The sequence below is a fragment of the Pelodiscus sinensis genome, chromosome 2 (genome assembly GCF_052426305.1).
Source record: "Pelodiscus sinensis isolate ZL-2025 chromosome 2, ASM5242630v1, whole genome shotgun sequence".
In the NCBI taxonomy this organism is placed as follows: domain Eukaryota; kingdom Metazoa; phylum Chordata; order Testudines; family Trionychidae; genus Pelodiscus; species Pelodiscus sinensis.
In genome coordinates this window covers 120,912,639-120,938,977 of record NC_143053.1, presented here as the reverse complement: position 1 = coordinate 120,938,977, position 26,339 = coordinate 120,912,639, and the positions used below count along the sequence as shown (strand labels likewise).

The window sequence follows — 26,339 nt, the reverse complement described above, 5'->3', positions numbered from 1 at the left end:
TAATATAATATAATTTTTTTCCCAAATACTATTGATTATCCTCTTTCCACCAAGTTTCCGTGGGGCTTCTTATTCCAATACCCTCATTTAATGCCATCCACTTTGGTCACTCATCTTAGAAAAGCTATAAGTATGCGCTATAATGGTTTTTAGAGAAGCTTAATTCTCCCAGAAAATCTATATGCAATTTCCTTATAGCCTGCTACTTTGTTCTTCATAATTTGTGTATACATTTTCATGTATCTTGCCCAAAAAACCTACCAAAACCAGAAACTGCAAAATGTCTAGCATAAGAATGAATATGTATCTTAAATTCTGTGGCTCCTGGTACAGAGTAAGAGGTCCTAATTTTCCACTCTCCATTAGGGATATTAAAATGCATTTAAGTACTGGTGTAACCACTGAAAGTTTCTGTGGTTACACATAGGGAGGCAGGCAGCTCCCCGGGAGCCAGCTTTTAAGCCATCTTTCTACACGTACCAACTCCTGTCGAGCCATCCCTCTTCCCCATTGCCTCTGATAGAGAGGCAGCAGGGGAAGGGGCAGGCAGGAACCAGTATGCCCTGGGGGAAGCCACCTGCCAGCAATGGAGGGTAGGGCAGGTAGACACAGTCTCCCATGGAGTTGCCTGCGCCGTGTGCTGCTGCTCACGGGGAGCCAGCTTACCAGCTCCCACTTGGCCTGCCATATATAAACATGTAACTTCTATAAATTTCTGCAGTGTAACATTTACAAAAATAAACTTATTTTAACATCGCTAATACATATTCTCATTCTCTATCTAAATTTCCCTTTATTTTTTTTAAATACTCTTGAAGCTAAATCATTGTTCCATGCTACACCTTGTCTATAGATATAATAAATTAAGGCTAAATGAAATCGATTGAGTATATAATATGAAGATTCTGTTAATTTTTTTAAAGTAGCACCTTTCTTTTCCCAGTTGTTGGAATGGTGCAGGGGTCCATCTTTCATGATTTGAAGCAATCTGAAATTTGAAGTGTTCTGTCCACAAGCTGATGGAAGAGATAATCTTTCACATATAGAATCTGCTAGTTTCTGTGAAGTGAGGAAAAGTCTGAACTTCTCCCTGCTTGCAGCAACTAAGACGGACAGAAGTAATCTTGCTATTGTAAACTTTCCCTTTCCCCCCTGAAGTTTTCTCCCTTCTTGTGGTTAAGTTCAGTCTATCTGTTCATTCATGAATTCAAATATGAATGGAATCTCCTGGGTAAAATAGGTTTGTCTGTAGATCAGTCTTTTCATGTTTATCCATGTGAATCTAGTTACATTTTTTTTCTGACTCAAGAATTAATCTCTGGACTAGTGATGGTACGCTATAGGAAAGCTTATAGCAACTTTCTGCTCATTCCAATTTAAGAATTGCCATCATTTTTGTTTGAAAAAGTACCACTTTATTTAAAGAGAGGTTAAGAATCTGAAATACTCAGTCTTAAAGCTTACTTGATGTAATTGGAAAAGCAATAAGGGTTACATTGATCAGCTGACTCTTTTTAGCACAGGGGTCTCAAACTCATGGCCCATGGAACATCAGCGGCCTGAGCAGTTCTGCAATCCAACCTGTGCCCAGCTGCTGCCATGTGAGTCCCTGTGGCCCTGGGTGGATGTCTGTACCCTTTCCCTAAGTGCAGTCCCTACTCCATCCCACCCACCTCTTCTTGTCCCTGCTCTGCCCTCTCCGCCACTGCATCCTTTCCTTAAAATACCCTCCCCTGAGGATCATAGCCTCGGGGCTTACCTGGAGCAGGGTGTCAGCAGGGGCAGCGCTGCACTTATTGCAGCAGTGGAAAGTGGAGTGCCCAAACCCCAGAGTGGTCTGGCTTGGGAGATGGTGTCAGAGCATGCTGCTGCATAACTCTGCTTCGCTGTGGCTCCTACCACTGTGGTGAATGCAGGAGGGCCCAATCCCTGCTGCCAGCCTCAGCCTGCTCAAGCCCTCATGAGCTAAGCTGTACAGGGAACCATCCCATCCATAGGATGGCTGGGGCAGCTGCCGGTGGGCCTAGATTGGCCATGCCAAATGAAACACTCTGCGCACAACTCCCCCAGGCCACAAGGACATGCCAACAGGAACACAGAACAGAGGCAGCTAGAAGCCACTCTAGCCCTGCTGGATTCCCAGTGATGGTGCTAGGGGTCCACTGGAGGGGGGAAGGGGGTTGTTAAATCACTTGAGGGTTGCAAATGGGGGACACACCAGGGGTGAGGGGGGAGTTTATGGGCTGGCAGGCGGGGCCTGCTAGGGTTTCCAGGTGTCCAGTTTTGAACCGGACAGTCCAGTATTTGAGCTTTCTGTCTGGGAAACAAATTGAGAAAATATAAATGTCTGGTATTTTCTAAATCAGATGTCATGTTGATTGGGATGTAATGTCATATGTGTCCGGTATTTTTGTTGAAACCATCTGGCAACCGTAGAGCCTGTCCTCCATGGTAGCCCTGCCGTAGATGCTGTCTGGTCCACTATGAGGATTTGAGAACTGGCACTGGCCCTATAGTACATTGAGTGAGACCCCTGATTTAGCAGAAGCTCCAGAGTATTCTGGTGCATAGCACAAAAGAGTTAGTTGTGGACCTTTTAGTATGTCTATTTCAAGATTTTAGTTCTGATCATGGTTTACTTAAGCCATTTCCTGAGCATTCATTGAACCATTTATCTCTTCAAAGCTTATCCTTTAATATCTTCCAGAGGTGCTTGGTGATGAACAGCTGAATCTCTCTAGTATCCCTTTCACCTTGGAATGCACTAGAATGCCACCATCCTAGGCAGTGTTCACTCTAACATTTTCTAATCTTGGGCAGGTTGAAATTTCTGATGTGAAACACCAATATTGAGAGGGTGGTTGTGTGGATGCGCACTTCAGTACAAACAAACCTAGATATAAATATGTATTTTAAAGTAAACAGTCCATAGGTGTGTAATATATTAATGCAAGGGATAATTAACAAGGAGCAATGCTTATGATGCTTATTCAATCAAATAAAAGAAAAGTTAACACTGCCTTTGGAGTACATGTATTATCGTCCTTTCTAACAACTCAGAGCTAGTAAACCAATCAAAATGAATATTATCTACACACAGCTCAGCTTTAAGATGCTAAAGAAATCGTTATGCTCTCCTTGCAAATATTAATTCAATATTTACTGCCAGTGGAAAGAGTAAAAGGTATTCACTAAAACGTATACAGTTTATCTGGGGAATGTTTAGGATCCATGCTATACAAATACAAGTGAAACAGACCTCTAAAAACAGAAGTTTCTTGGTTTGAAACTTTCACTTTCTGTGTGTCACCAGCTCAGAGTAGAAGCCCAGAGCAAATTAATACGTGGGTTCAGGGTTTGTAGACAGATCCATGTTTCAAAGAGTCTGCAAATAAGGTTTCATCCTCCAAAACAGCTATCATCATGCCTAGTACATGCTACTTCTGACGGATAAGAGTTAGAACTCTACCAGATAGCAAAGATCTGGCCTTAATGCAATACAATTTACCATGTATGTATTAGTAACAGTTTCAAAAATCATTAGTATCACAGTTTTAAATATCTACAGCGCTCCAAAAAAGTTCTGTTAAAAGCATCTTTTTCTTTCTTGTCTTTAGCCGTTAACCCCTATATAAACTTTGTTTGAAATATAATCATGCAAATGTGCTGGCGTTGATACCTCCACACCCCCGAGCAGTTTGCTTCCCCCCTCCCAGGTCCTTTCCAAGGGAACTTCTAGTAGCCTCGCTTTGCTTAACTCCCTAAGATAATATCTACACAACCAATTTACCGGGGGCTTCTATTGCACTGTTCCCATGGCAACACACAGCTTCACAGTCACCCTCCTTTTATCCAAAGTCTTGTCCTACCATATGTTTCAACTCACTGTCTCCTTACAAGGTTCTTTCCCTTCCATCTTCCCCCCCCATCCTTACCAAATCTCTTTTGATTCAACCAAAAAACATCCCCCATCCCACCCTATTTGCAGCCTCTGTACATATAGACTGTCTGTCCTGTTTCCTGCAGCTAGGGGGGAAAGCTTTCTAAGCATAGAACTCACCAGAGAGTTTAAAAGAAAGCGGGGGGGGGGGGGCCCTAAAGTGATTAGAGAGAGTGCTGAAACTGGGGGGGGGGGGGAGGTAGAGAGGGTGTTTCCTTTTCAGTGACAACACAGGGATAAATTTGGTCTTGCTTTCCCTGGAGGAGATACTGACCTGATTCCAAACTAGGTGAAAGCAGGAAAGCACAGGGAAGGGGGAAGAAAGAGGTGTTGTCTTGTTACCATGGAGCAGGTGGGGAGAGGTGTAAATTGAATAGAAGGGAGCAAAGTAGCAGACTGTGAACAGGCAACTGAATTTGCAGCAGGGGAGCATAACAGGGAAAAACGGGATGTCTGTCAGGCCAATTCCCCAGTGGGAGGGCTAGAGGAGAAGCAGAAAGGGGTGGTTGGGCTGCCATCCTGTTAGTAGTTCACTGGATAGGGGAGGATTTGGAAGCAAAGTGGAGAAGTTGATCTGATCAAGCAGTGCCTCTAACTTACTCAGGTTGTTCCACGTGGCCAGTGGCAGGCAGTGAAGCACTGATCCCTCCTCCCTTTCAGCTGCTAGCACTCGCTCCAACACAATCTGGGTCACATGATCCTCCTAGTACTTCCTACCTCTCTGATTGGAGAACTCGCTTACCCTCAGCGAGTACAGACCCTCTCTGGGGGTAGGGAGAGGAGGAGGGAAGACCAGAGTAGAGGCTGGAGCCAGCTCCTCCATCTGTAGCCTGCGGCAGGTGCTGCTGCTACTCTACCAGAGGATCAATGCCCTGCCTCCCCTTCCCCAACCAGTCAACTGAGTTCCCTGCATGGGAGCTCTGAATTTGAGTGGAGCTCAGAAAATAGCTGCATGCCCAAGCGAGCACTAGGGATGTGAAGGACTAGTCACTTTGCCCCTTGCTGCCTCTATGAGAGGGGAAGAGGTAGTGGTACTTCAAAGTGGCAGTGCTGCGTGGAGCCTGGGGTCAGTTGGGGTGTCCCCAGGCTCCTTCCAGTGTTCCAAAGCAGTAGCACCGCATACAGCCTAGGGGCTGTTGCTACACTTCAAAGGCAGAGGCTCCCTATCGACTAATTGAATAGTTGAAGCAAAATGCACCGACTATTCAATTAGTCAATTACTCAATATTTAACTTCCCTAGTGGGCATGCTGCTTACAGGGAAACTTGATCCCAGCAATGAAGTAGGTGTTGGGGCTGGAGAGGGGGGAAGGGTTTGGGTTGCTGGCACGAACAATTTTTAATTTTAAAATGTATTTGAAGACACAAAGTCATAACAAAATACTGTTTATAAAGGAAAGACACTGTTTTTTCTTTCTTGTTACTGTTTTTTCTTTCTCTTCAGTCAGTGGGGCACATCTGGGTGACAGATGAAGGGTGAATTATTCAGGTTGTACCTCCCTTAACAGGGACTCTGGTCCAGGAAGATCTGTGATCTGGCATGGACCACAGATGTTCCTGGACCAGAGCTCAGGGAGGTCTGATGGGGGCAAAGGCACTTGCTCCCTGGCAACTCAGTCAGGAGCACAGTGTTGGGGTGGAGAATAGGTGGCATGGCAGGGAGTTCCAGACCTAGACCCTGTTCTGGCTCCAGCAGCAGTGGGAGCTCCAGCCCCAGTGACCCAGGAAGCTCTGTCCCCAGCCATGGACCTCTGTCCCAGCAGTGCAGCTCCAGAGGCCGAGCTCTGGCCCTGGCTGCAGTAGGAGTTGGGGCAGCAACAGGGGCAGGTTGGTATCCTAACCTGGTGGCAGCACAGGCCAGGAGGAGGGACCTTCCCTGGTCTGGCAAATCCCCTTGTTCAGCACCAGTCGGGACCTGAGGGTGCTGGACCAGCGAGGTCCAACTTGTAGACTCATATGGTGTAGTGACCCCCATCAGAAATTCCATTTCGACTAGTGTGTCTAAACACAGTTACAAATCAGACAGGCCATTGCAAAGTGTTTGAGTAAAAGGCGCATTGAGGCCCAAAGTAAATGTCCAAAAATAGTTTAGCTTTCTCAACACACTTCAAAAGTAGCTAGTGTGAGGACAGAGAACCAAATAGCTTTAAATTCTACTATAAAGGTTTAGAAGAAAACATGTTTAAAAAACAATTCCTGTTCAACCTTTCGCCCATTTTGAGTGTCAAAAAGGAAACCAATCATGAAATATTTCCATGAGCTACTTGTGTCAGAGTAAGGACTTTTCTATATGGTTGGATAATATAACAATTGAGAGTACTTTAGAAATCAAGCTCTCTAATGGTGCATATTACCCCACACGCCATAAGTATCCCTACTATATGATTGCAGCTGTTCTTGGTTTTTTTATGTTCTTTTTTAATGTAAGGTGTATACAGTAAAAATGTTCTGCCTAGAAATCTGTTGTAACATATTAAAATATTGTTCTCAAAACACCTGTCTTTCCAGTATGCCACAAAATAGGACATGCTGTTGTAGAAATCTCAGTTTTTTTATACTTGTGTAATGTTTCTTTCAACAGCACTAGCAGTACAAAATGTTCTTCACTGGATGGCCTTGACTTAAAACACTCTGAACAGAATGGGGTAGTGGATTGGAGAAGAAAAAACTGCACTGTTCAACAGCATCCAGAGCACTGTACAAACTTACTTGACCAGGTGTGTGGCTTTTATATATTTCACAATGGTAGGTGAGAATATTATCCAGAGCTCACCATGAAATTTTACTTTAAGATTAATTATACACATTTCAGCATCTCTTTGTAGAATTATTTAAGTTCAACTTAGTAACTGTAACTTGCAGCAACACTCATCTTTTTGTATAATTCTTACTACTTCCTTGCTAATGGCCATATTGCATTTACTGATGCATAATTAAAATGTCCTAATGAGACCCAGCTGAACAGAAATGTCAATGTTCAGTTCAACTCAGTTTCCTACGGGGAGTGGTTTATTTTAACGGGCTCTCATTAGAGAGAATTCAAAGTTTGAGGATTTTTTTTCCTAATTACAAACAGCAGCATAGAGATACACATTTCAAGAAGTACCGAACTGGTTAAACTGATGTCACTTAACATTTCATTTGTATCCATTGTATCCCACCTGCATGGTATACACAACTAAAATGCTATTGTCTTTTACTGAAAAGACAATTGAAGGAACATTTATTTGTGGCTATCAGTAGTTTCCATTCCTTTGAGTTTTGGTGAAATTCAAGCAAGAGTAATGCAACTATTTCAAGCAAGCATAGTGATTACAAAAGTGGAAGAACTAAGTTGGTATATAGTTACACATACTTAAACTTTTCATGAGTCATCTGCACTGTCTGAAAAAAATGTACTTGTACAGGTTGTACCTCCCTTAATGGGGACTCTCTTGTTTGGCAACGTCCGTGGTCCTACCGGACCACAGATGTTCCTGGATCACAGAGTCCAGGTATAAGGAAGATTCATCCATAGGGGGAGAGGGCGGTGATTCAGCCAAGAGCCCCGGGTTGGGGGAGGAGGGCACAGAGGGGCAGGCAGTGCAGCAGGGAGTTCTGGCCCCTGTAGCTGGACAGTAATGGAAGGAGTGACAGTGGCAGGCATGGGGCATTAGCCGCAGAGCTCGGTGGCCAGGCTGGAGCTCTAGCTGGGAGCAGCAGGGCAGCACAGGTCATGATAGGAAGGGCATCTCCTGGTCTGGCAAATCCCCTTGTTTAGGGCCAGAGAGGTTCCGAGGGTGCTGGATGAGGGAGGTCCAACCTGTAGTACCAGTACTTTATATGGCAATAAATGGGGTTACGTCTATTTTTTCATTCCCATACAGAGCGGGTATTGACAAATGTAGCAAAATTGCAAGCCAAAATACACAGTAAAATGTTTCCTTCCAAGTGTAAATTTTATAGACCATTAATCTAAAAGGGCATGTCTAAACTACATCCCTCTTTCGAAAGAGGGATGTAAATTAGACATATCGAAATTGCAAATGAAGCCAGGATTTGAATTTCCTGCACTTTATTTGCATAACGGTTCTTTTGAAAACGGGTATTTTTAAAGTGACACCACCATCTAGATGCAATTCTTTCGAATAAAAACAAACCCTTTTTCGAAAGCTCCTGTACTCCTCAGGTTTACAGGATCTTTCAAAAAAGTTTTTTTTTCTAAAGAACAGCGTCTAGATAGCGGTGTCACTTTAGAAATACCCGTTTTCAAAAGAATGCAGGAAATTCAAATCCTGGCTTCATTTGCAATTTCGATATGTCTAATTTACATCCCTCTTTCAAAAGAGGGGTGTACTCTAGACATAGCCAAAGTCAAGAAGTAAAAAAAATTCATGTAAAAGCATGAGACAATAAATATTAAATACTATGCCAAAGCAGGTTAATACTGCATATTATTTTAAAGTAAACTAAACTGTCATGGGATAAGAGCCAAGGTTGTCTTATGGATTGATAACTGGTTAAAAGATAGGAAACAATGGGTGGAAATGGTCAGTTTTCAGAATGGAGAAAGGTAATTATTGGTGCCCTCCCAGAGGTCTCTATTGGGAGCAGTCCTAGTTAAATATATTCATCAACGATTGGGAGTAAGGGGTAAACAGTAAGGTGGCAACATTTGTAGATCATACAAAACTGTTCAAGATAAGTCCAAAGCAAACTGAAGAGCTTCAAAAGGATCTCTCAAAACTTAGGTAACTGGGCAATAAAATGGCAGATGAATTTGAATGTTGATAAATGCAAGTAATGGAAAATACAGGTTGAACCTCTCTGGTCCAGAAACCATCCATCATCTGGAATGATTTGTTATCCTTATGTCCACTCTTCGTGGATGTGGCCACATTTCCCACGGTCCCATGAAGTTTGTTTACAGCCACCATACCACACTAGTTCTCGCTGTGTGGAAAACTAAAACCAGTTGCTGCTCTTATTTTGTATTGCATATTATATACAGGCAGTCCCAGGGTTACGTACAAGATAGGGACTGTAGGTTTGTTCTTAAGTTGAATCTGTATGTAAGTCGGAACTGGCGTCCAGATTCAGCCGCTGCTGAAACTGACCGCTAATTCTGACTTACATACAGTTTCAACTTAAGAACCCCAAGTCAGCTGCTGCTGAAACTGATCAGCAGCTGATTCTAGGAAGCCCAGGGCAGAGCAACTGTGCCTCGGGCTTCCTGTAGTCAGCGCTGGTCAGCTTCAGCAATGGCTGACTTGGGGACGTCTGGGGCAGAGCAGCTGGGGTGCTGCTGGGTTGCTCCAGTAGCACCGCTCCTCGGCGCTACTGGACCAACCCAGCAGTACCCCAGCTGCTCTGCCCCAGGAGTCTTGATTCAGCCGCTGCTGAAACTGACCAGCAGCGGCTGAATCAGGACGCCTGGGGCAGAGCAGCTGGGGTGCTGCCGGGTTGGTCCAGTAGTGCCCAGAGCGGCGCTGCGGGACCAACCAACAGCGCCCCAACTGCTCTGCCCCAGGGTCCAGAACAAAAGCCTGGTCTGCTGGGGGGGGGGGGGGGGGCCACACTAGCTGCCCCCCCCCCCCCAGAGGACCAGGGACACAGGGAGCAATGCGGCAGCGGGGGGGGGGGGGGGTGCCTCGCCTCTGAGGCTTTGCTCTGGCACCAGACCGCTTTGCTCGCGGTGCCCCTGGTCTGCTGGAGACGGTCCCCAGCAGACCAGGGGCACCGGGAGCAAACCCGCAGCAGCGGAGGAGTCCCCCGCTTCTAAGGCTTTGCTCTGGCAAAGCCTCAGAAGCTCGGGAACCCGCCGCTGCTGCAGGTTTGCTCGTAGTGCCCCTCGTCTGCTGGGGACCATCTCCAGCAGACCAGGGGCACCGCGAGCAAACCCGCCGGGGCTGCGGCTTTGCTCCCGATGCCCCTGGTCTGCTGGAGATGGTCCCCAGCAGACCAGGGGCACCGGGAGCAGCTTTTCTTGCCCCGGAGGTCGAGGTGGCTGACCGCTGCCTGTGAGCTCCGGGGCGAGAGCGCCCCATTCGTAAGTGCGGATCTGACATAAGTCGGATCCGCGTAAGTCGGGGACTGCCTGTATGTGTGTATATGCTGCTAGACAATATTGACCTCCCATGGTCTGGGAAATTCTCTGATTTGAGGGTGCCAGACTAGACACGTTCAACCTGTATAATCCCAACTATACATACAAAATAATGGGGACTAAATTAGCTGTTTACACTTTAGAGATCTTGGAGTCATTATGGATAGTTCTCTGCAAACATCCATGCCATGTGCAGCAGCAGTCAAAAAGCAAACAATGTTGGGAATCATTAAGAAAGAGATGGAGAAAAAGAAACAGAATATTTTCTTGCCTCTGTATAAATCCATGGTATGCCAGCATTTTTAATACTATGTGCAGATGTGATCACCTAAACTGCAAAAAGGTATTTTGGCATTGATAAAAGAGCAATGCAAAGGATTAGGGATATGGAATAGCTGCCATATGAGGACCGATTAATAAAACTGGGACTTTTTATCTTGGAAAAGAGGGAGGAATATGATAGAGATCTATAAAATCATATCTGGTGTGGAAAATGAGTAATACAAGAATTAGAGTCATCAAATGAAATCAATAGGTAGCAGGTATAAAATAAACAGAAGGGAGTACTTCACTCAACTCGCAGTCCACTCGACTCGCAGTCCACCTGTGGAATTTCTTGCTAGAGAATGTTATGAAATCCAAGACTATAACAGGTTTTTTAAAAAAAGGTAGATGAATTCATAAAGGGTAGGTTCTTCAGTTGCTATTAACCAGGATGGGCAGGAATGGTGTCCCGAGACTCTGTTTGTCAGGAGCTGGGAATGGGTGACAGCGTATAAATCACTTGCTGATTACCTGTTCTGTTCATTCCCTCTGGGGGAACCTGGCATTGTCACTGTCAGAAGACGTGATACTGAGCTAGATGGTCTGACTCAGGATGGCCGCTCCCGTATCATAACTGCAGACTTACTTTAAATTGTCATAACTAACTTGTAACTCCTTCAAGTCATAAAGTCTTATTTGCAGTGAAGGAAAGTATAGCTTTTTTGGTTCATTGTACCAGTCTTGAAAGATTGGGGATAACTGGGGGAGAAAAAGCATTGTGCAAGAACATATATACCCTTATTACTCTTTCACATTAACTATACCTGGAACCCAGCAACTCAGAATGGGGGAAGTTGAAGGTTGCTTCTAAATGTTGGTCTCTACTATAAGTGTAGTGTGCATCCAAGTGATGGAGTGGTGTTACTTGCAGCTCTTCTGAATAACCAAATAACTTCATTCGGCCATAGGACTCCCCTCAGCAGTGTCAATAGACATAAGCATTGTGAACAACTCTGGAGAGCAAACTGATTCTTTTCAAGGAAAGGATTGTTAGGTTTTGCCTGTTGAAATTTAGTTTCACACTCAACAGAAAGATTTATGGCTTCTTTCCAACACTCAAATCATCTGTTCAGTTCATTCTTCCAAATGTTCTGATACTAACAATCAAAACTTTTTCACTGGCTAGTACTATTCTTTCAAGGCAGACCATATGAACATAGTTCCTAACCCTGTAAATTAAGAGAACATCATGCAATGCTTTTGGGTTTTTTAGAAACATTCTTGTTTCCATAATACTGTAGCACCTAGGGGACTCTACCCATGAACTGTAAATGGGGATAGACTTCTCTCTCCACGTCAGAAGTCTTATTAAACTCTGAACTTTATAACTTTGTACAATGCTAAGTATAAATTTACGTTTTGTTAGTTCTTGTGACCTTCTATTTTCTGAGTACTATTATGGTATTGTGTCTAGCCTGCAGGAGAAAAACGGGGTTTATCTGCAATAAGCAAGAAGAAAGGAAAGCCACAACTAGAAAAGTAAGTTGTAATTTTACAACTCATAACTAAGAACCTAAATATAATGCATGCACTCAATAAAAATGTGTGAGAATTCATGATTAATCTAATAGCTTGATTTCCATTAATGTTGAGATTTGAGGACTTGTACTTTATTTCCAGCAAATTCATAAGTGTGCAAATTTACGTGTTTTTTAAATGATTGCCTTTTTGAGTGTAAATTGGACGCTATTGTTTTTTTTAAATAATTTGCTTCAGTCTGGAATAATGCATATTCTGTCAATAAATATAGAAATCCATAGCTTTATTGTACTTTGAGAAGAATATAATAGAGCTATATGAAGAGACTCTAATTCTTCCATATGATAAACTAACATATGCAAATACGTGAAATGTTACAAATTGCCACTTAGCCAAGTGTACAAGGAATGGCAGAAGGACAAAGAATTAGGCCGTCTACGCTACAGTCTTACAGCCACAGTATAACATAGGTTGATTTAAATCAACCTTAATTACTGTGGTGGCTGATGTCCACACTGTCTTCCAGTCCATCTTTAGTAGGAGCACTTTCAACAACTGAACTGGAGCAGCATGGGGGATTAAGAACCAGAGTTCTTGGCTCTTCCACCTTAGGAGCCCATCTATCTCCTGGGGCTTTTTAGCTGGGAGCAAGGAGTAGCTTCCAGGGACTTGTTACCTCTGGTAAGGAGATCCACACCCAGTATGCAGTTCGCTGCTGTGCTTCTGGCAGGCAGCAAGAAGCCCAGTGCAACAAGGAAGTCAGTGGGATGACAAGGCAGGAGCCCAAACCAAGAGCCTGGGTGGAAGCCCAATGTGGAGTGGCAACCCAGCAGCAGCCACTGGAGCTGTGAAGTTGACAGATTCATGGCCAACACCCGATACAAGGAACACTGTGTACACAGGCACTGCATTGCCCTAACTGCTCTGCTTTTACCTTCTCAGCAATGTACTTTTATTATGTTCACATATTGGTGGCAGGAGTATTTCAGTGTATATACCACCAGTGTTTTGTCAATGAAAGCTGACTTTATCGGCAAAGGGATATAATATTTCCGTAATTTGTGAAAGAGGCTGTAAAATTATCCATAATATGTCATAACATTTTTCCATCTGCCATTGCTCAATTTACAGTAAATTGGTGAAGATGGACATTTTTAAACTAGCCACTACTTCAGATCTTTCTGTAAAATGGTAGTTCATCAGTGTGGAAAACTAAAACCAATTGCTGCTCTATTTTGTATTGCAGTGTGTGTGTATAGAACATGTGTATTGAAAGCATATTCCTTTTCACTTGTTAGACAATCTGATGTGTGTCTCCCCTACACTTTGGTTACCCACCTGAAGAAACTTTAATCTAACTCCCAATACTCCACCTGTTTTCTCATTTATATCTTTACTAAATATATTGAATAATGCCAGTTTTAATTTTGACCTGATATATCCCAGTACTGACTTGTGTAGGGTACTGTTTTCACTGATAAGCACACTTGAAGTCATAAGTAAATATTTTTGTGCAAATAAAAGTAATATTGTATATCTAGTACACTTATCTTTACCAAAACTCTTTGAAAAATATTCTTTAATTTTACCCACATAGGGATAAAATAAAGAAAACAGACAGCAGATTGAGCAATAGGACTAATGGAGCTAGAGTTGCAGCAACACAGCACATCCATACAGGGGCAGCAAAAGGTAAGACATTGTCTTCAGGAAATTGATTCTTAGCTATATAATAGTACTAATTACCCGGAGGAAATTGGTTAAAATTGCCACATCTCAATAATCTAGTCTTGGTTTTGGACAATTACTACATACATGTTTGGATGCCCAATACCTAGATCACCTGCTAGAGTGACTCTAGTAGTTAGGAATTGATTTAATTTAATATTAAAAGGCAATTCCCATATGCATCTTTTTTCACTGTAATCTAAAACTCAGTAGCTGTTTCTCCTCTTGTGCCTCTCTGTATCCAACACCTTTCCCCATCTTCCTAGTTGTTTTGGACCAAAACCAGTCTTAAGCTTGTTTCCTTTTGTCTCCCATATCAACACAACTATTGCTACCACATTTGTTAGCTTGTTTCTTCTGCTGGCTTCCCTGCTGCTTTCTCTAGCATCAAAGGAAAAGTATTGTAGGGTAGGAATAAATAACTGTTTAAAACACAAGCAGTAGAGTGAAATGAGAAACTTTCTGACTCAGCACAAAACCATTTATTTTATTTGTGTAGACCTTGAGAAGAAGGAGTTAGTGCTGCTCTCCCAACAACCTCAGTCTGGCTAGCATAAGGATCAAAACAATTCAGGATAGTGCAGACTGAGGAAGTGAAGAGTAGAACTGGAGAAAGGAGTGGAATTTTCTTACTAATGCCAACTTGCTCATAGTGTAGATGCAGAAGGAAGTAATAGAGAAAATCCTCATCAAATCATACATTTGTTTTAGGAAGATTGGTTTGTCTCAATAGTTTAAATGTCTTGTTCCCCAGTATCTTAATATTTAAATATTCTAAAATGTTTTAACAAAATGCTCAGGAACTGCAGAATTATCATTTCATTTTTATTTCAAATGGGAAGCTTACATGTGAAGTCTTGCATTAAATGCTTCTACTCTCTTTCGTGAAGCACTCAACATTTGGTTTCAGGTTCTCTACCGGCTCAATCTTATTGAGATAATGTTCCATTTCTAGGTATCTTATATCAGAGAGAAGAGGGTATTTTCTCCCATACCAATAGTAATTCAAACTTCAATGAAGTACTGAGGGAATTCTGCACTAAAAAAATTCACACCATTTTTATAATTCTGCAAATTCTATTTGTCAAGAAATAAATATGGGGGACCCAGCATAGCAATGGGGAGCACAGGCCGCTGGCTTCTTTGAGGTGGGAGCCTGCCCTGCCCTGCCCTGCCCTGCCCTGCCCTGCCCTGCCCTGCCCTGCCCTGCTTCACAAGGGGTGGGTCTGATCCACTCCAGAAACACCCTGGAGCCTTGCCACTCTGCACCAGGACCCAAATGTAAGGAACATTGCTTAGTGTGGTGGAGTCCAGGTGTGGGGTAAGATTCTCTTGGGGCAGTCTGGGTGCAGGCGTCTTGATTGGGAGGGGGAAGAGGAGGAGACTGGATATACAGGAGCTTGTTGAGAGGTTCTGCATACAGCAGCAATGGGACTCTGCAAAGGTGTCAGAGGGCATGGGGCTCAGTGGAGGGGTCTAGATGGTGCGTAGGGGGGTCTCAGCAGGTGGGACCCAGTGCTGGTGGGAGTGGGGTTTGGTGGTGTGGCACGTTGCTGGTGCCAAGGGGATACTGCATGCCTTGTTCCCAATCCCTCTACTCCTGCTCCAATGCTACTCTTTTGTCCCCCTTTACCCTTCTCACCACAATCACTCACTATTGTACAGAAAACAGGATGGATCCCAACATGCAGAAAGGGAGCATGACTGGCACTAGGAGCTAGAAGGCAAAATTTAGCTGCAGAATCAGCAAGCAGCACCCTCCTTCAGCCAGGCAGCTTTGCACTTGCAGAAATGGAAGGCAGGGACTCCCTGCTGGGGCTCTTGTACATTTCAAAGCAGAAGCACCCACCCAGGGCCAGTGAGACTGCCCACTGGCCCCACGCAGCATTTCAATCTTTGAAATGCACAAGAGCCCCTGCTGGAGCTCTTGTACATTTCAGAGGCAGAATGTGGAAGTCCTTATCAACTAAATGGAAATTCCATCGACTATTTGATTAGTTAATTAATCAGAATTTAACATCCCTAGTACACAGTGGCTTAGAATTCATCCAGAAACAAGTGAAGTCATGGAGGAAAAAATGGGAAGGAGAGGTATGCTGAACACTAAGCAGAAGGTCAATTGAATTGTGGGTAACGTTCAACTGTTTGATTTTTTTCAAAATTACAGCCTCAGAAATGACTTTTGAAAGCGTGTGCAGTGGTGTAGTATGACAAATTTGCAATAGTCCATATGTGTATTCCACCGATTTTGGGATGCATGGACATCATGCACCCAGGTCTGGAAATTCTTAACAAGCAGTTTCTGTTGGCCCACATGCAGGTGCCTAGCTTTTGCTCTAGACTCTAGGGTATGAAAGACAGTGAAGGCCAATGCCTTTCCCATTTCTTCATACTGGTATGTGTCTAGTAGGAATCCTGTGTCCACCAATTTCTCAGGCTACTTTTTACAGCTTGTAAATTTTTATATAGTTAATATAGTTTTATTCTATGACTGTTCTGGTGTATGGTGAACATTAATACATGGTTCTTATCTATACTCCATATATTTCAAATAATCTCCCACCGTTTGTGATTATGCCTTAATTCCCAAGTATTAAGCATTGTATCTCTTGGCCAGTCTACTCCTTCCTGCACAACAGCCACCAAAACTGCCCCTACTCTTTGGATGAGATTTGTATCTCTAAAGAGCAGCATCTGTTCTCGTTTCTCCTGCAAACACACGGCCATACACATATGTTGATGAAATGCCTTGTGCAGAAGGCTGAAACTTCTCTCATTTAGGCCAGTGAGACCCTTCTGGACATCTCCCCTCATTGACAAACAACACCTCTCTGAACAAGAGCTTGAGAACTGAATCTAGAGCAGCTAAGCCCATCACCAGGGATTCGCATGGGAGTAAGGGGCATTCTCTAGTTTAAAAGGAAAAAAATGTTTTCAAAGTCTCTTTCTAAGAAAAGAGATCTCTCCCCAACACCATTCAGATTGGGCAAAACATCATGCTCGGTTCTGAAGGGCTCACAATCACTTAAGACCCTCAGGCAGAAGGGTAAAGCATGAAAGAAAAAAATGAACTCTGATAAGAATCCAAAACTGTTCTGGTGGTGGCTTCGACCCCTAAATGTGAAGACAGTTACCTGCTAGCTCCATCCAAGACACTCTTCTGCACTACCGGCTCATCCTTCAAAAGACTGGATGCCTCAAATGTGTCTGGATTGCCCCAAGCCCCAGATGTGCAGGCACATACCTGATCAGAGGATCTCTTCCTCCCTTACACCCATTCCCTGACTTCTTGGCTGCAGTCTTCCTGAGGGACATAGTTTTATCCTTCCGATGAAGAAATTTTGTTAAAAAGCATTTCCTCTACAACAATTTACAGGAATATTCACCCAGCAATGCAATCTTGCCGCATCAAATGGGTAAGATGCTCCAGCAGACCTTTCATCTCCCTTCAGAGAGGAGCCCTGGAGTTGGAGGTCCAGATGCTTTCCTCCCAGATACAACTTTCCCAGGGACAACTGGTACCTTATGCTGTGGGACCATTCTCAACTGTTTGAGATCTCCTATTGGCTTTACTGGATCCATGCAAGTGTCATACAGCATCTCCTGCCTGGCTACTTCTAGATCCATCTGAGTACGAGGAAGAAGAAAAGGATTTGGATTAGCAGGTACTAATTGTACTGAAAGGGATCTCCTCCTAGTCTCCAGATGAATCCATAACTCTGTCCTCACCATCTCTACTGGTTAACCACAGGAAGTATCAGGTGCTACTGAAGAGAGAGAGTATGATTTTCAAATCCACTGAAAGTGATCCAGGATTCCCAGTACTGGCCCACTGACATTCTGCAACCTATATGTCAATGTCACAACCCCCTCCTGCTCTAATTTGTATCCCAATATTCTGCCTCAGCTCACAACACACTTCTTCACCAAACTCCCTCCCAGATTCCACCACCCACTCCTGCATCTAATCCTTTACTCCAAGTTTTCTTCTGCACTCAACCTCCATCCTATGCCCTGCACCTCCTCCATTAATATTATGGAATTGTGTGACCCTTGACCACTTACCAATTCTTGGAGTGGCCCTCCTCCATCAAAATTATTGCCCACCCCTGTCCTATACACTACTGCAATTACATAAGTACAAACTGCCTTGAACATTTACACATTGGTCAGTAATACCATTGTTCAACATAACGATTCTGAAGATGGAGTTATGGATGGCCTCTGATACAATATTTTTTAAAACCTGTATTGAATGATGTAGAAGAGATCAGTGTAGGTCCTGAATATAAATAAGGCAAGTTAACCAATGAAAATGTGATCGCAATGCACTATTTGGAACCATCAAAGCTCAGGAGTTGGTTGGGGCGTGAGCATGTTTGGATCCTAAAGAATTGTGTAACTGCTTATCTAACAAAGCCTTGTCATGAGGCAGAGACCATGAAGGATCATTTACATAAAATATAAATAAACCCATAGAACTAACAAAAAGTGGAAATAACTCAAACATCAATAGGGGTTGGGGATTACACCCCAAGAAAGCCTTCCCGCTTTTTGAAGCAGGATCAGTAAACCTTGAGAGCAATTTTGCAAATCTATACTGGACTGTAAATGGGTGGTGGGGAACTCTTTGACCTCAGAGAATCATACTTCTATGCGTGGTCCTGACACACACTTATCTATGCTGGATTTAGAGTAATTGGTGAGCAAAACCACCTTAAAGACTGCTTTGCTAGATCAAGTTTTAGATTTTCGGATGCATGTTTTCTCCTATTTGCTTTAACTATCTCTTCTTTTACTTTAATTTGTCATGGCTTAACCAATCTCCCTTGGTAAACTTGTTTTGTTTTAATTTAAAACAACCAAGTGCAGTGCTTGACTTGAACCAATCAATATTGCAAGATTCTGTACATAGTTTCTTTAAAAGAGCAAATCTTATTTATAGTGGTCTGGGAAGGGCTGGACACTTCAGGACGCAGATAGTTTGGGAGAAATTCTGGGCTGATGTGTGTGAGGTTCACTTTACTAGCAATAACTAAGGTTGGTGAAGATCAGAGCATTTCTGTGGTTTAAATAAGCAGGCCCTTAGAACAGTTACTGAACCAAGACTAAAAATCACACACATACAGTGCATGCATGTTATGCTAGCTCAGGGCGTTCAAGCAAGTTGCTACAGCTAAAGAGTATGTTAAGGTACTGAGGTTACAGTGATACCTATCTCACTAGTCTGGATTATACCCCAAAATGTGACAGAGCCCCATTGCCATTCTTCATAGACAAAGACAGGCTAGTGGCAAAATATCCCTACAAACTGTTGTGGATGCAGTAGATACAGCATTTAGAAGGTTAGCCATTGATATAACTGAGGTGAGTCTTGACTTTGTTCTTCAGGGCTCCTCAGGGAAATGCAGAATACCATAGATGACTTGCCATGTGCTTAATAGACGTGGGTCTAGACACATTTGAAAGACTCTAATTCAACCCTCCCACTTCCTGGGAATTTACACCTTGATCCCAAAGAGAAAATACCACCGGCAACTATGTAGTACTCCATAAATATTCTACCACTGCCATCCAACAAGCCTCTGCACAAGCATCAAAACCTTCAGAGGCCTACATTTTCAGCTCTTTACCGCCATGACTTTTGACACAGTCAAGAACTTCCTAGTTCAAGTGATGTCACCATGGGGTGCTCCACTCTAGGTACTGGCACATCCTCGCACTGGTGATGGGAGAGCTTTCTAGCAGTGTCCTGCTGCATATGTGTAGGTGACTCCTTGTGCAGTTAGTATCTGTTAGTTGCACATGCAAGGTGCGGTGCCTCGGTTCCCTTTCTACCATCCTCCGCAGCAGACAGAGCTCCTTCACAGTTGCCTTTCTCAGACCTAAAACATGGGGGAAAAGTTCAAAAGTTCCTTAGGTTTTTGTCTTTTTTGCAAGTATTCATTTCCCCCCACCCCCACCGCTCTTCCAAAAAAAAGAAAATCGTTCTTCCCCTGCTCAAGATGCCTGGTTCACCAGGATCCAAGAGGTGCAATTCATGCAGAGACGGGCACTCCTCTTGTATAAAATGCTTGGGAGAATTCAGCAGGTTGTTTAAACGAGTGGCTGATGCACAAGATATAGACCTACAATAAGTGCAGGAGAAGCAACATAGACTCCTCCACATCCTGCAGTCTTCCATATCCTCAAAAATAGTTCCCTGTGGACGAAGCCATTCTTGACCCAACTGATGCCATCTGGCAGACACCCAATTCCCTCATGCCCACTAACATGAGGGCAGATTAGAAAATACTTTGTCCTTGCCAAGGGGATGGACTTCCTCACATCCCTTATCTCTTCCCCCCGCCCCCAAACTTCCTAGTGGTCAACTCTGTCCAAGCCAAATACCCCTAATTCTAGTCCCTCCCTCAGAATAAAGGACCATAAGCGGTTCAACATACTGGGCAGAAAGGTCTGCTCCTTGGCCACTCTACAGTTGCGGGTCGCCAGTTACTCAGCACTCCTTACCTATTACGACTACACCAATTACTCAAAATTGCAAGACCTTGTACAGTTCCCCCTGGAACAGAAGTGCCCTTAACTTCAGGCCATAATTCAAGAGTGTCACACCATAGCCTGTACAGCACTCCAAGCAACCGTAGACATTGCAGATGCTGCCACACACAGCACCACCATGGAAATTGTCATACTCAGGGCCTCATAACTCTAAGCCTCAGGTGTACATAGGGAACTGCATCTCAAAGCGGAAGTCCTCTCTTTTGATAAGACAAACTTGTTTGCTAGCCAAACCAATGAGGTCTTGCACTCCATGGAAGACTCTTGCACAACCCTCAGAACACTGGGGAAGTATACACCTCCGAATAAATACCAGAGGTATAACACCTATTCAAGCCCAAGGGAGTCACACAAGTATCCTAATATGACTTCAAACAAAGGCACAGACAACAGAAGTGCACACCACGCCGTCAGGAACACACTAACATCAACCAACTGTCTACATCAGCGTTTCCCAAACCATGGTCCGCGGCCCAGTACCAGGCCGTGGGGAAAAAAAAAATGACGGGCCTTAGCGTGCCTGGTGGCTGCCAGCCCTTAGGCCGATTCGATCCATTCGGTCAAATCAGGCCCCACGCCCCTGCACCCGGAAGTGCCGGCGAGTTAAAAGCAGAGGCCCTGCTCCACCACTATGTGGAACTGGGTCTCTCCCCAGCTCTGCCTGGAGCAGGCCCCAGATCTCCTCTCTCCCCCCGCCACGTTTGCGGCTCCTCCTCCTCGCTGCCCATGCGCGGCGTTGCACGTGGGTGGGGAGGGTGCCCGGGCTTGATGTAATGTCACGGCCCGGGGTTTTGAAACCCATGGAAGGCACGTGGCGGGGCCTGGCTGGCTCCGGGTTCGGCCTCTGGGGCCTGAGTGCGGACTCCAGCCCCGCAACGTGGAAGGAGAAGGTAGGGAACTGGCTCATGCGGCGGGAGAGGAGGGAAGAAGGGGCTTGGGAGGGGAAGGCACCAAGGGACGGATGCAGGAGAGAGACAAAAATACCAGGAGCCAAGTGCAGACCATGAGGGAAAGGGGAGGTGTCAAGTGGGAGGGGGGACAGGGTGATGCTGGCAGAGGAGAGAAGAGGGGAAGGGCATTGGGGGCTGGAGGGGAAGGTGCTGGGAGAAGGCTTGAAAGAAGGGGTGGGCATGAGGAAGGTCAGGATGGAGCAAATTGTGTGTGAGGGCACAGAGGGGCAGGAGGGGAATGGGGCAGAGACTGGTGATGGGGTGGGTATTAGGGAAAAAGAGGGCAAAGGGAGGCACCAGGAGGGTGCAGGGCTAAGGGAAGGTGCAGGTGCCAGGTGATTCTGAGGTGAGGAGGAGAGGAGAGCTGGCCACCGGAAGCAGAACTGGACGGGGGAATCAGGGCAGGCTGGGGGGATTGGGGGGCTGGTGGAAGCAGGGCTGCCGGGGGGGTGGGGCGGTGAGGTTGAGGGCAGGGAGCTGACTGGGGAAGATGTGGACGGGGTGGGAGAAGCGGCCGCTGGAAGGATGGCTGGATGCAGGCAGCGGGGCTGGCCAAGGGAGATTTGGAGGAGAAGCGGGGGAGAACTGGCTGCCTGGGACGGGGGCTGGGGGAAGTGGGGGCTGGCCAGAGGCACAGCAAGGGGAGCAGGGGGGAGGAATGAATCGGCCTGCAGGGAGTGGGACTGACCCGACCCCATTCTCTCCTCCTCCCCCCCCCCCTCCACAAAGCACGACTTAGTCTGGCACGGGGATTCTACTGTCCGTCCTGTCGTCCCCCCCCCCCCCCCCACACACACACACACACCCCACACCCCTCGAGTAGTTGTAAACTATCTGGCTGGGCACATTTGCTAGCCAGGCAGTTCGAAACTACAAACTGATACATCTAGTAATAATACAACTTATCTACTGAGAAAATACGAGATATGTTATATGTCTGGTATTTTCTCAGTTTGTTTTTTGTGTGTTTATATTTTTGGGCTGCAAAAGGCAGAACTGGAAAAAAAGGGTTCCAATTACAGTAAAAAGTTTGGGAAACCCTGGTCTAACCAGCCTTCTGTCTGTCTTACAGCCCATTTATCCAATCCAAATTCCTTAACTTGCAGGCAAGAATATTGTGGGTAACCATATCAAAAGCTTTGCTAAAGCTGGCACTGGGAGATTTGGGAGGACCAGAAACAACTTATTTGAATATTCATCATTTGATTAATGAATATGCAAATTAACATTACTGGTCCTCCAAAAGTTCGTGAATGGATTTACTGGTCCCTGTGTCAAAAAGTTTGGGAACCCCTGGTCTACATCAAAACAGCAAATTTTAACATTTAGTCGAGGGCTCAAGCAACATCCCTGCCATACTATTGTCTGTCGTGCAATCTCCAATTTACCCACCAGCTGCAGTCCTTTTTCCGTCAATGGACTGAAATAACATCAGACTGGTGGGTTTTAGAGATCATCTGGGCTGCTCCAAACCCTTCACATCCATTCCCTTTACCCATCCCTCTTCAGGGACCCATCTCATGAAGACCTCCTACAAATAGAGGTTAAACATCTGCAGCAAATTGGGGCCATAGAACCAGTTTCATCAGCCTATCAAGGAAGAGGGTTTTATATTCAAAATACTTCCTTTCACAGAAGATGACAAATGTCAATGTTGCGCTCTAATTTTTGGTTTAATCCCGACAGCATCAGTGGCCCAAGAGGTTCTCTCCACAGTGTCTGGGGCAATTCACTCACAGCTCCAAAACTCGCATCCTCGAAATGGACACTGCTCTTAAGGTACCTCGAGTGGAGCACACAAGGGGGGGGACATCAATCAAAGAAGAGAGTTACTCACTTTGTGCAGTAATAGGAGTTCTTCAAGACATGTTCCTGTGGGTGCTCCACTATCCTCCTCCCCTACTTTTGGAGCTGCTTTGGGGCATGCCCAAAGGTAGAGAAGGAACGGAGGTGCTGCATATACAACTAACAGCACGAGGAGATACCACTGTGCATGTGCAACAGGGCACTGCTAGAAAGCTCTCCAATTGCTGGAGCCAAGGACCCACCAGCACCTAGAGTGGAGCACTCATTGGGAAACACATTTCAAAGAACTCTCATTACTGCACAAGATGAGCAACTCTTTTATTGATGCCTACCATTTCTGTCCCCCAGCTTTTGGGTCAATCTCTCACTTTTTGCATACAATTATGATTTATCATGGCAGACAGTTGGCTTCTAGAAATTATTCACCATGGTTACACCCTGAAATTTCTCTCCATCCACTTTCCCCTCTCTAGTCCCTCTTCAGAAACTGCTCTCAAGGAGATTGTCAGGATACAGGTCCCTTTTCAGCAAGGGGCTATAGAATAATTGCCATTCATTATCAAGGGTATTCCTCGTTACTTCTTTCCCAAAATAGAAGCAGGGTGGTGGAGGCCTTTCTGGGCAACTGAATATCTTCGTCAAATTCAGGTTGCTTACACTTGCATCAATAATCAATCTCTCCCCCCCCCCCCCCCCAAAAAAAAAAGTAAATGTGATTAATTGTTCTCCATATGAAAACTTCTTTTTTCTTGGAAAAGAATAGGAGGACCCAGAGGCAGATGGAGTAGACAGGCTTATTTTGCTTTGAACCCCAAACTGTGCAAGTGAGCACAGAGTTAACTATATCACACTTTTATCTAAGTTAATATGTTGATATGCTACAACTTCTCCCAGCCCTTATTTACAAATGAATATAGTTATACTGCCCCTGTTTGCAGCACTCTTAGCTTAAGCATGCTATTTATTGAGCTGGCAGGAACCTGGGTTGCAATAGGACAGTACCTGTAAGAAATTTTTAAGTTACTTTCACGGCTGTATAATCTGTACTACAGAATTGCTTCAGTTCCTGATTAGTCAGACATTACCAGTTCAGAGTCCTTCCCTTTGGATTAGCATTAGTGCTCAGGGTATTCAAAGGTTTCCCTGTTGGCTGTTTCCACTTTTCCTGTATTTTGATGACTAGATCTTACCTAGTATTAAGTCACTCTAGCCACATGTTCAGGTGGCCTTTTTTTTCCTGCTTCCATTTCTGGCAAAGTGAAGTGTTTGCATAAACAAAGAAAAGTCCATTTTGCCACCACACCAATGATATATTTAATCAGAGTGGCATTGGACTCCATTTTCAGAAAGCCTTCCTCCTCTTTTCCCCCCCCCCCCCAAACGCCCACCCCGGGGAAACATTTCAGTTAATAGACAAACTGATAACAGGTTATTCAAAGACAAAAGACTATGGTTAATGAACACTCTTTGCTGGGCTGCATGGCCTTGTGTACGTAAAACACTATTTGTCAGACTTCATTTATGCTGTGTATAGTCCTGGCTTTTGTCCTTCTTGACAGAGGATGACCATATAAATACCAGAGTGACCATTGTCTCCAGGGTCATCACATCTTGTAATCTGGTAGGCCCACTTTCACTTGAGCTGAAGCAAGTCAAACTCATGCTAAATATTTGCTTTGTTTCCAAGTAATGTTATATAGCATCACTGTAGTCTTTTATATAAAGCTAGCAGAGGTGGAGCAAAAGTCTCTTTGCATAGTAGCCATCAGGCTTTTGGAATTGGTACACCAGAAACCACATGGTTACCCGAGCAACTTACCTTCCAGGCATTCAGAATATATTAGCAGACAACCCAAGCAGGCACTTCTCTGCAATTCTGTCATGAGTGAGACATTCAGATAGCTGGGAGTATATCAATGGGCTCTCCTTGTACCGAGCAAAGAGGAAACTTCGCCAATACTGCTCCAAAGCAATTATAGGCAGTGACTCTCTCCTGCTGTCATGAATGTGCCAACTTTGATGCGCCTTTCCACACATTCCCCTGCTCCCATAGGTGTTAGAAAAACTCAGTTGTGATAGGACAAGAGTCAATCTCATAGCACCCAACTTGCCCTCACAACTTTTGTTCCCAGAACTTCTGAGAATGTGAGCCCTTTATCCTATCAGGATTAATTCCTCCTATCTTCTAATTGAGGAAGATGACAAAATCAAATACTCCATTGGCCCCCACTGTCTTTTTATGCCCTCAGTCTGGATCATGAGGAAGGCAAGTGTGTGTGTGTGTGTGTGTGTGTGTGTGTGTCTGTACTAATGGACATGGCTTGTTGAGAATCTCTAGACTCAGGCACATGGCGTGCATTCACACCTGTGGCATACAGATAGGGATCACACATCTTGAGGGACCTCCAGCTGCAGGTGAGAATCCTCCATATCTGATCACTTCAGAGATTCTTTTACACTCCTAAAACAGTCTGGCTAATGGGCTTTTTGTAATGAACATTTCTTTCTTCCAGAGGTGACTTCTTAAACTAGTATTTTTTTAAAGAACTTTTATCACGCACATTGTCCTCTTTTGAAAGGTGCATTTTGTAGAAATTAAATGGTTCATTTTTGTAAACCATAATGTGCTGATTGCGAACTGAAAAATAATGTAGTGCTAGGGCCTCAGTTGTCCTCTTTAACAGAGCATTAAACTTGTGGGAAAGTGCTTGATGGGAACTTCAGTTGCTGAGCAGCCTCAGCTGCTGATGGAGTTAAAGGCACTGCAGGAATCTTTTACATTTTAGTGTCTTCATTTTTATGCAAATACCTTGAGTTGTGATTCGCAGATGGTAATGGCACTTTCCTTTTTGGGTTTGTGCTAGAGGTAAAATCCCATATAATTGGTTACCTGGTTAAACATGAAGTTCTTGGAGTGTTTGCTCGTGTACATTCAAGTTAAGGGTGTGTGCCGCGTGCATGGATTCTGGAGCTTTTCCCTTAGTACCCATTGAGCCAGTCAGGGAGCCCCTCTAGAGTGGCACCAGTATATCAGTGCATATATACCCCTGCTGGCGCCACTCTAGGAGGGCTCCCTGGTTGGCTTGACAGGTACTGCTAAGGGAAAAAGCTCCGGAATCTGTGCACACCGTGTGCATGTATCTAGCTGGAATGGACATGAGCAGCACATCTTGAAGAACAATAGTTACGAGGTAAGTAACCGGTTTTTTTGTTTTTGTTGTTCTACTTCTGGAGCAACCAGAAGTAAACCATGTAATTGGTTAACCAGTTAAACATTACGTTTTTGCTGGAGCAACTCCTGTCTGCAGCCCTGGTCTGCGAAAGGTCCTTCCCCTGCCCATGGTGGGCAGGGAACTGCTCTAGCCCCCCCACCAGTTAACCAGAACTAGGATGTCACCCGTTAATGGTGATGGTTACTAGTTAACCTTTCACATCCCTAGTTTATGCCTAACATAACCAAAATGTATGCC

At 44.5% G+C, this 26,339-nt stretch overlaps 1 protein-coding gene across 4 annotated transcripts in view; it reads left to right on the top strand.

The window, feature by feature from the left end:
- Positions 1–26,339, top strand: part of ZCCHC2 (zinc finger CCHC-type containing 2) — an 87,211-nt gene that overhangs the window by 46,897 nt on the left and 13,975 nt on the right. For all 4 annotated transcript variants that reach the window (XM_075921380.2, XM_075921379.2, XM_006122892.5 and 1 more), the window contains 3 exons: positions 6,521–6,656; positions 11,763–11,827; positions 13,425–13,519. In XM_075921380.2, coding sequence (XP_075777495.1) covers positions 6,521–6,656; positions 11,763–11,827; positions 13,425–13,519 — 296 coding nt within the window. The remainder of the gene's footprint in view (positions 1–6,520; positions 6,657–11,762; positions 11,828–13,424; positions 13,520–26,339) is intronic.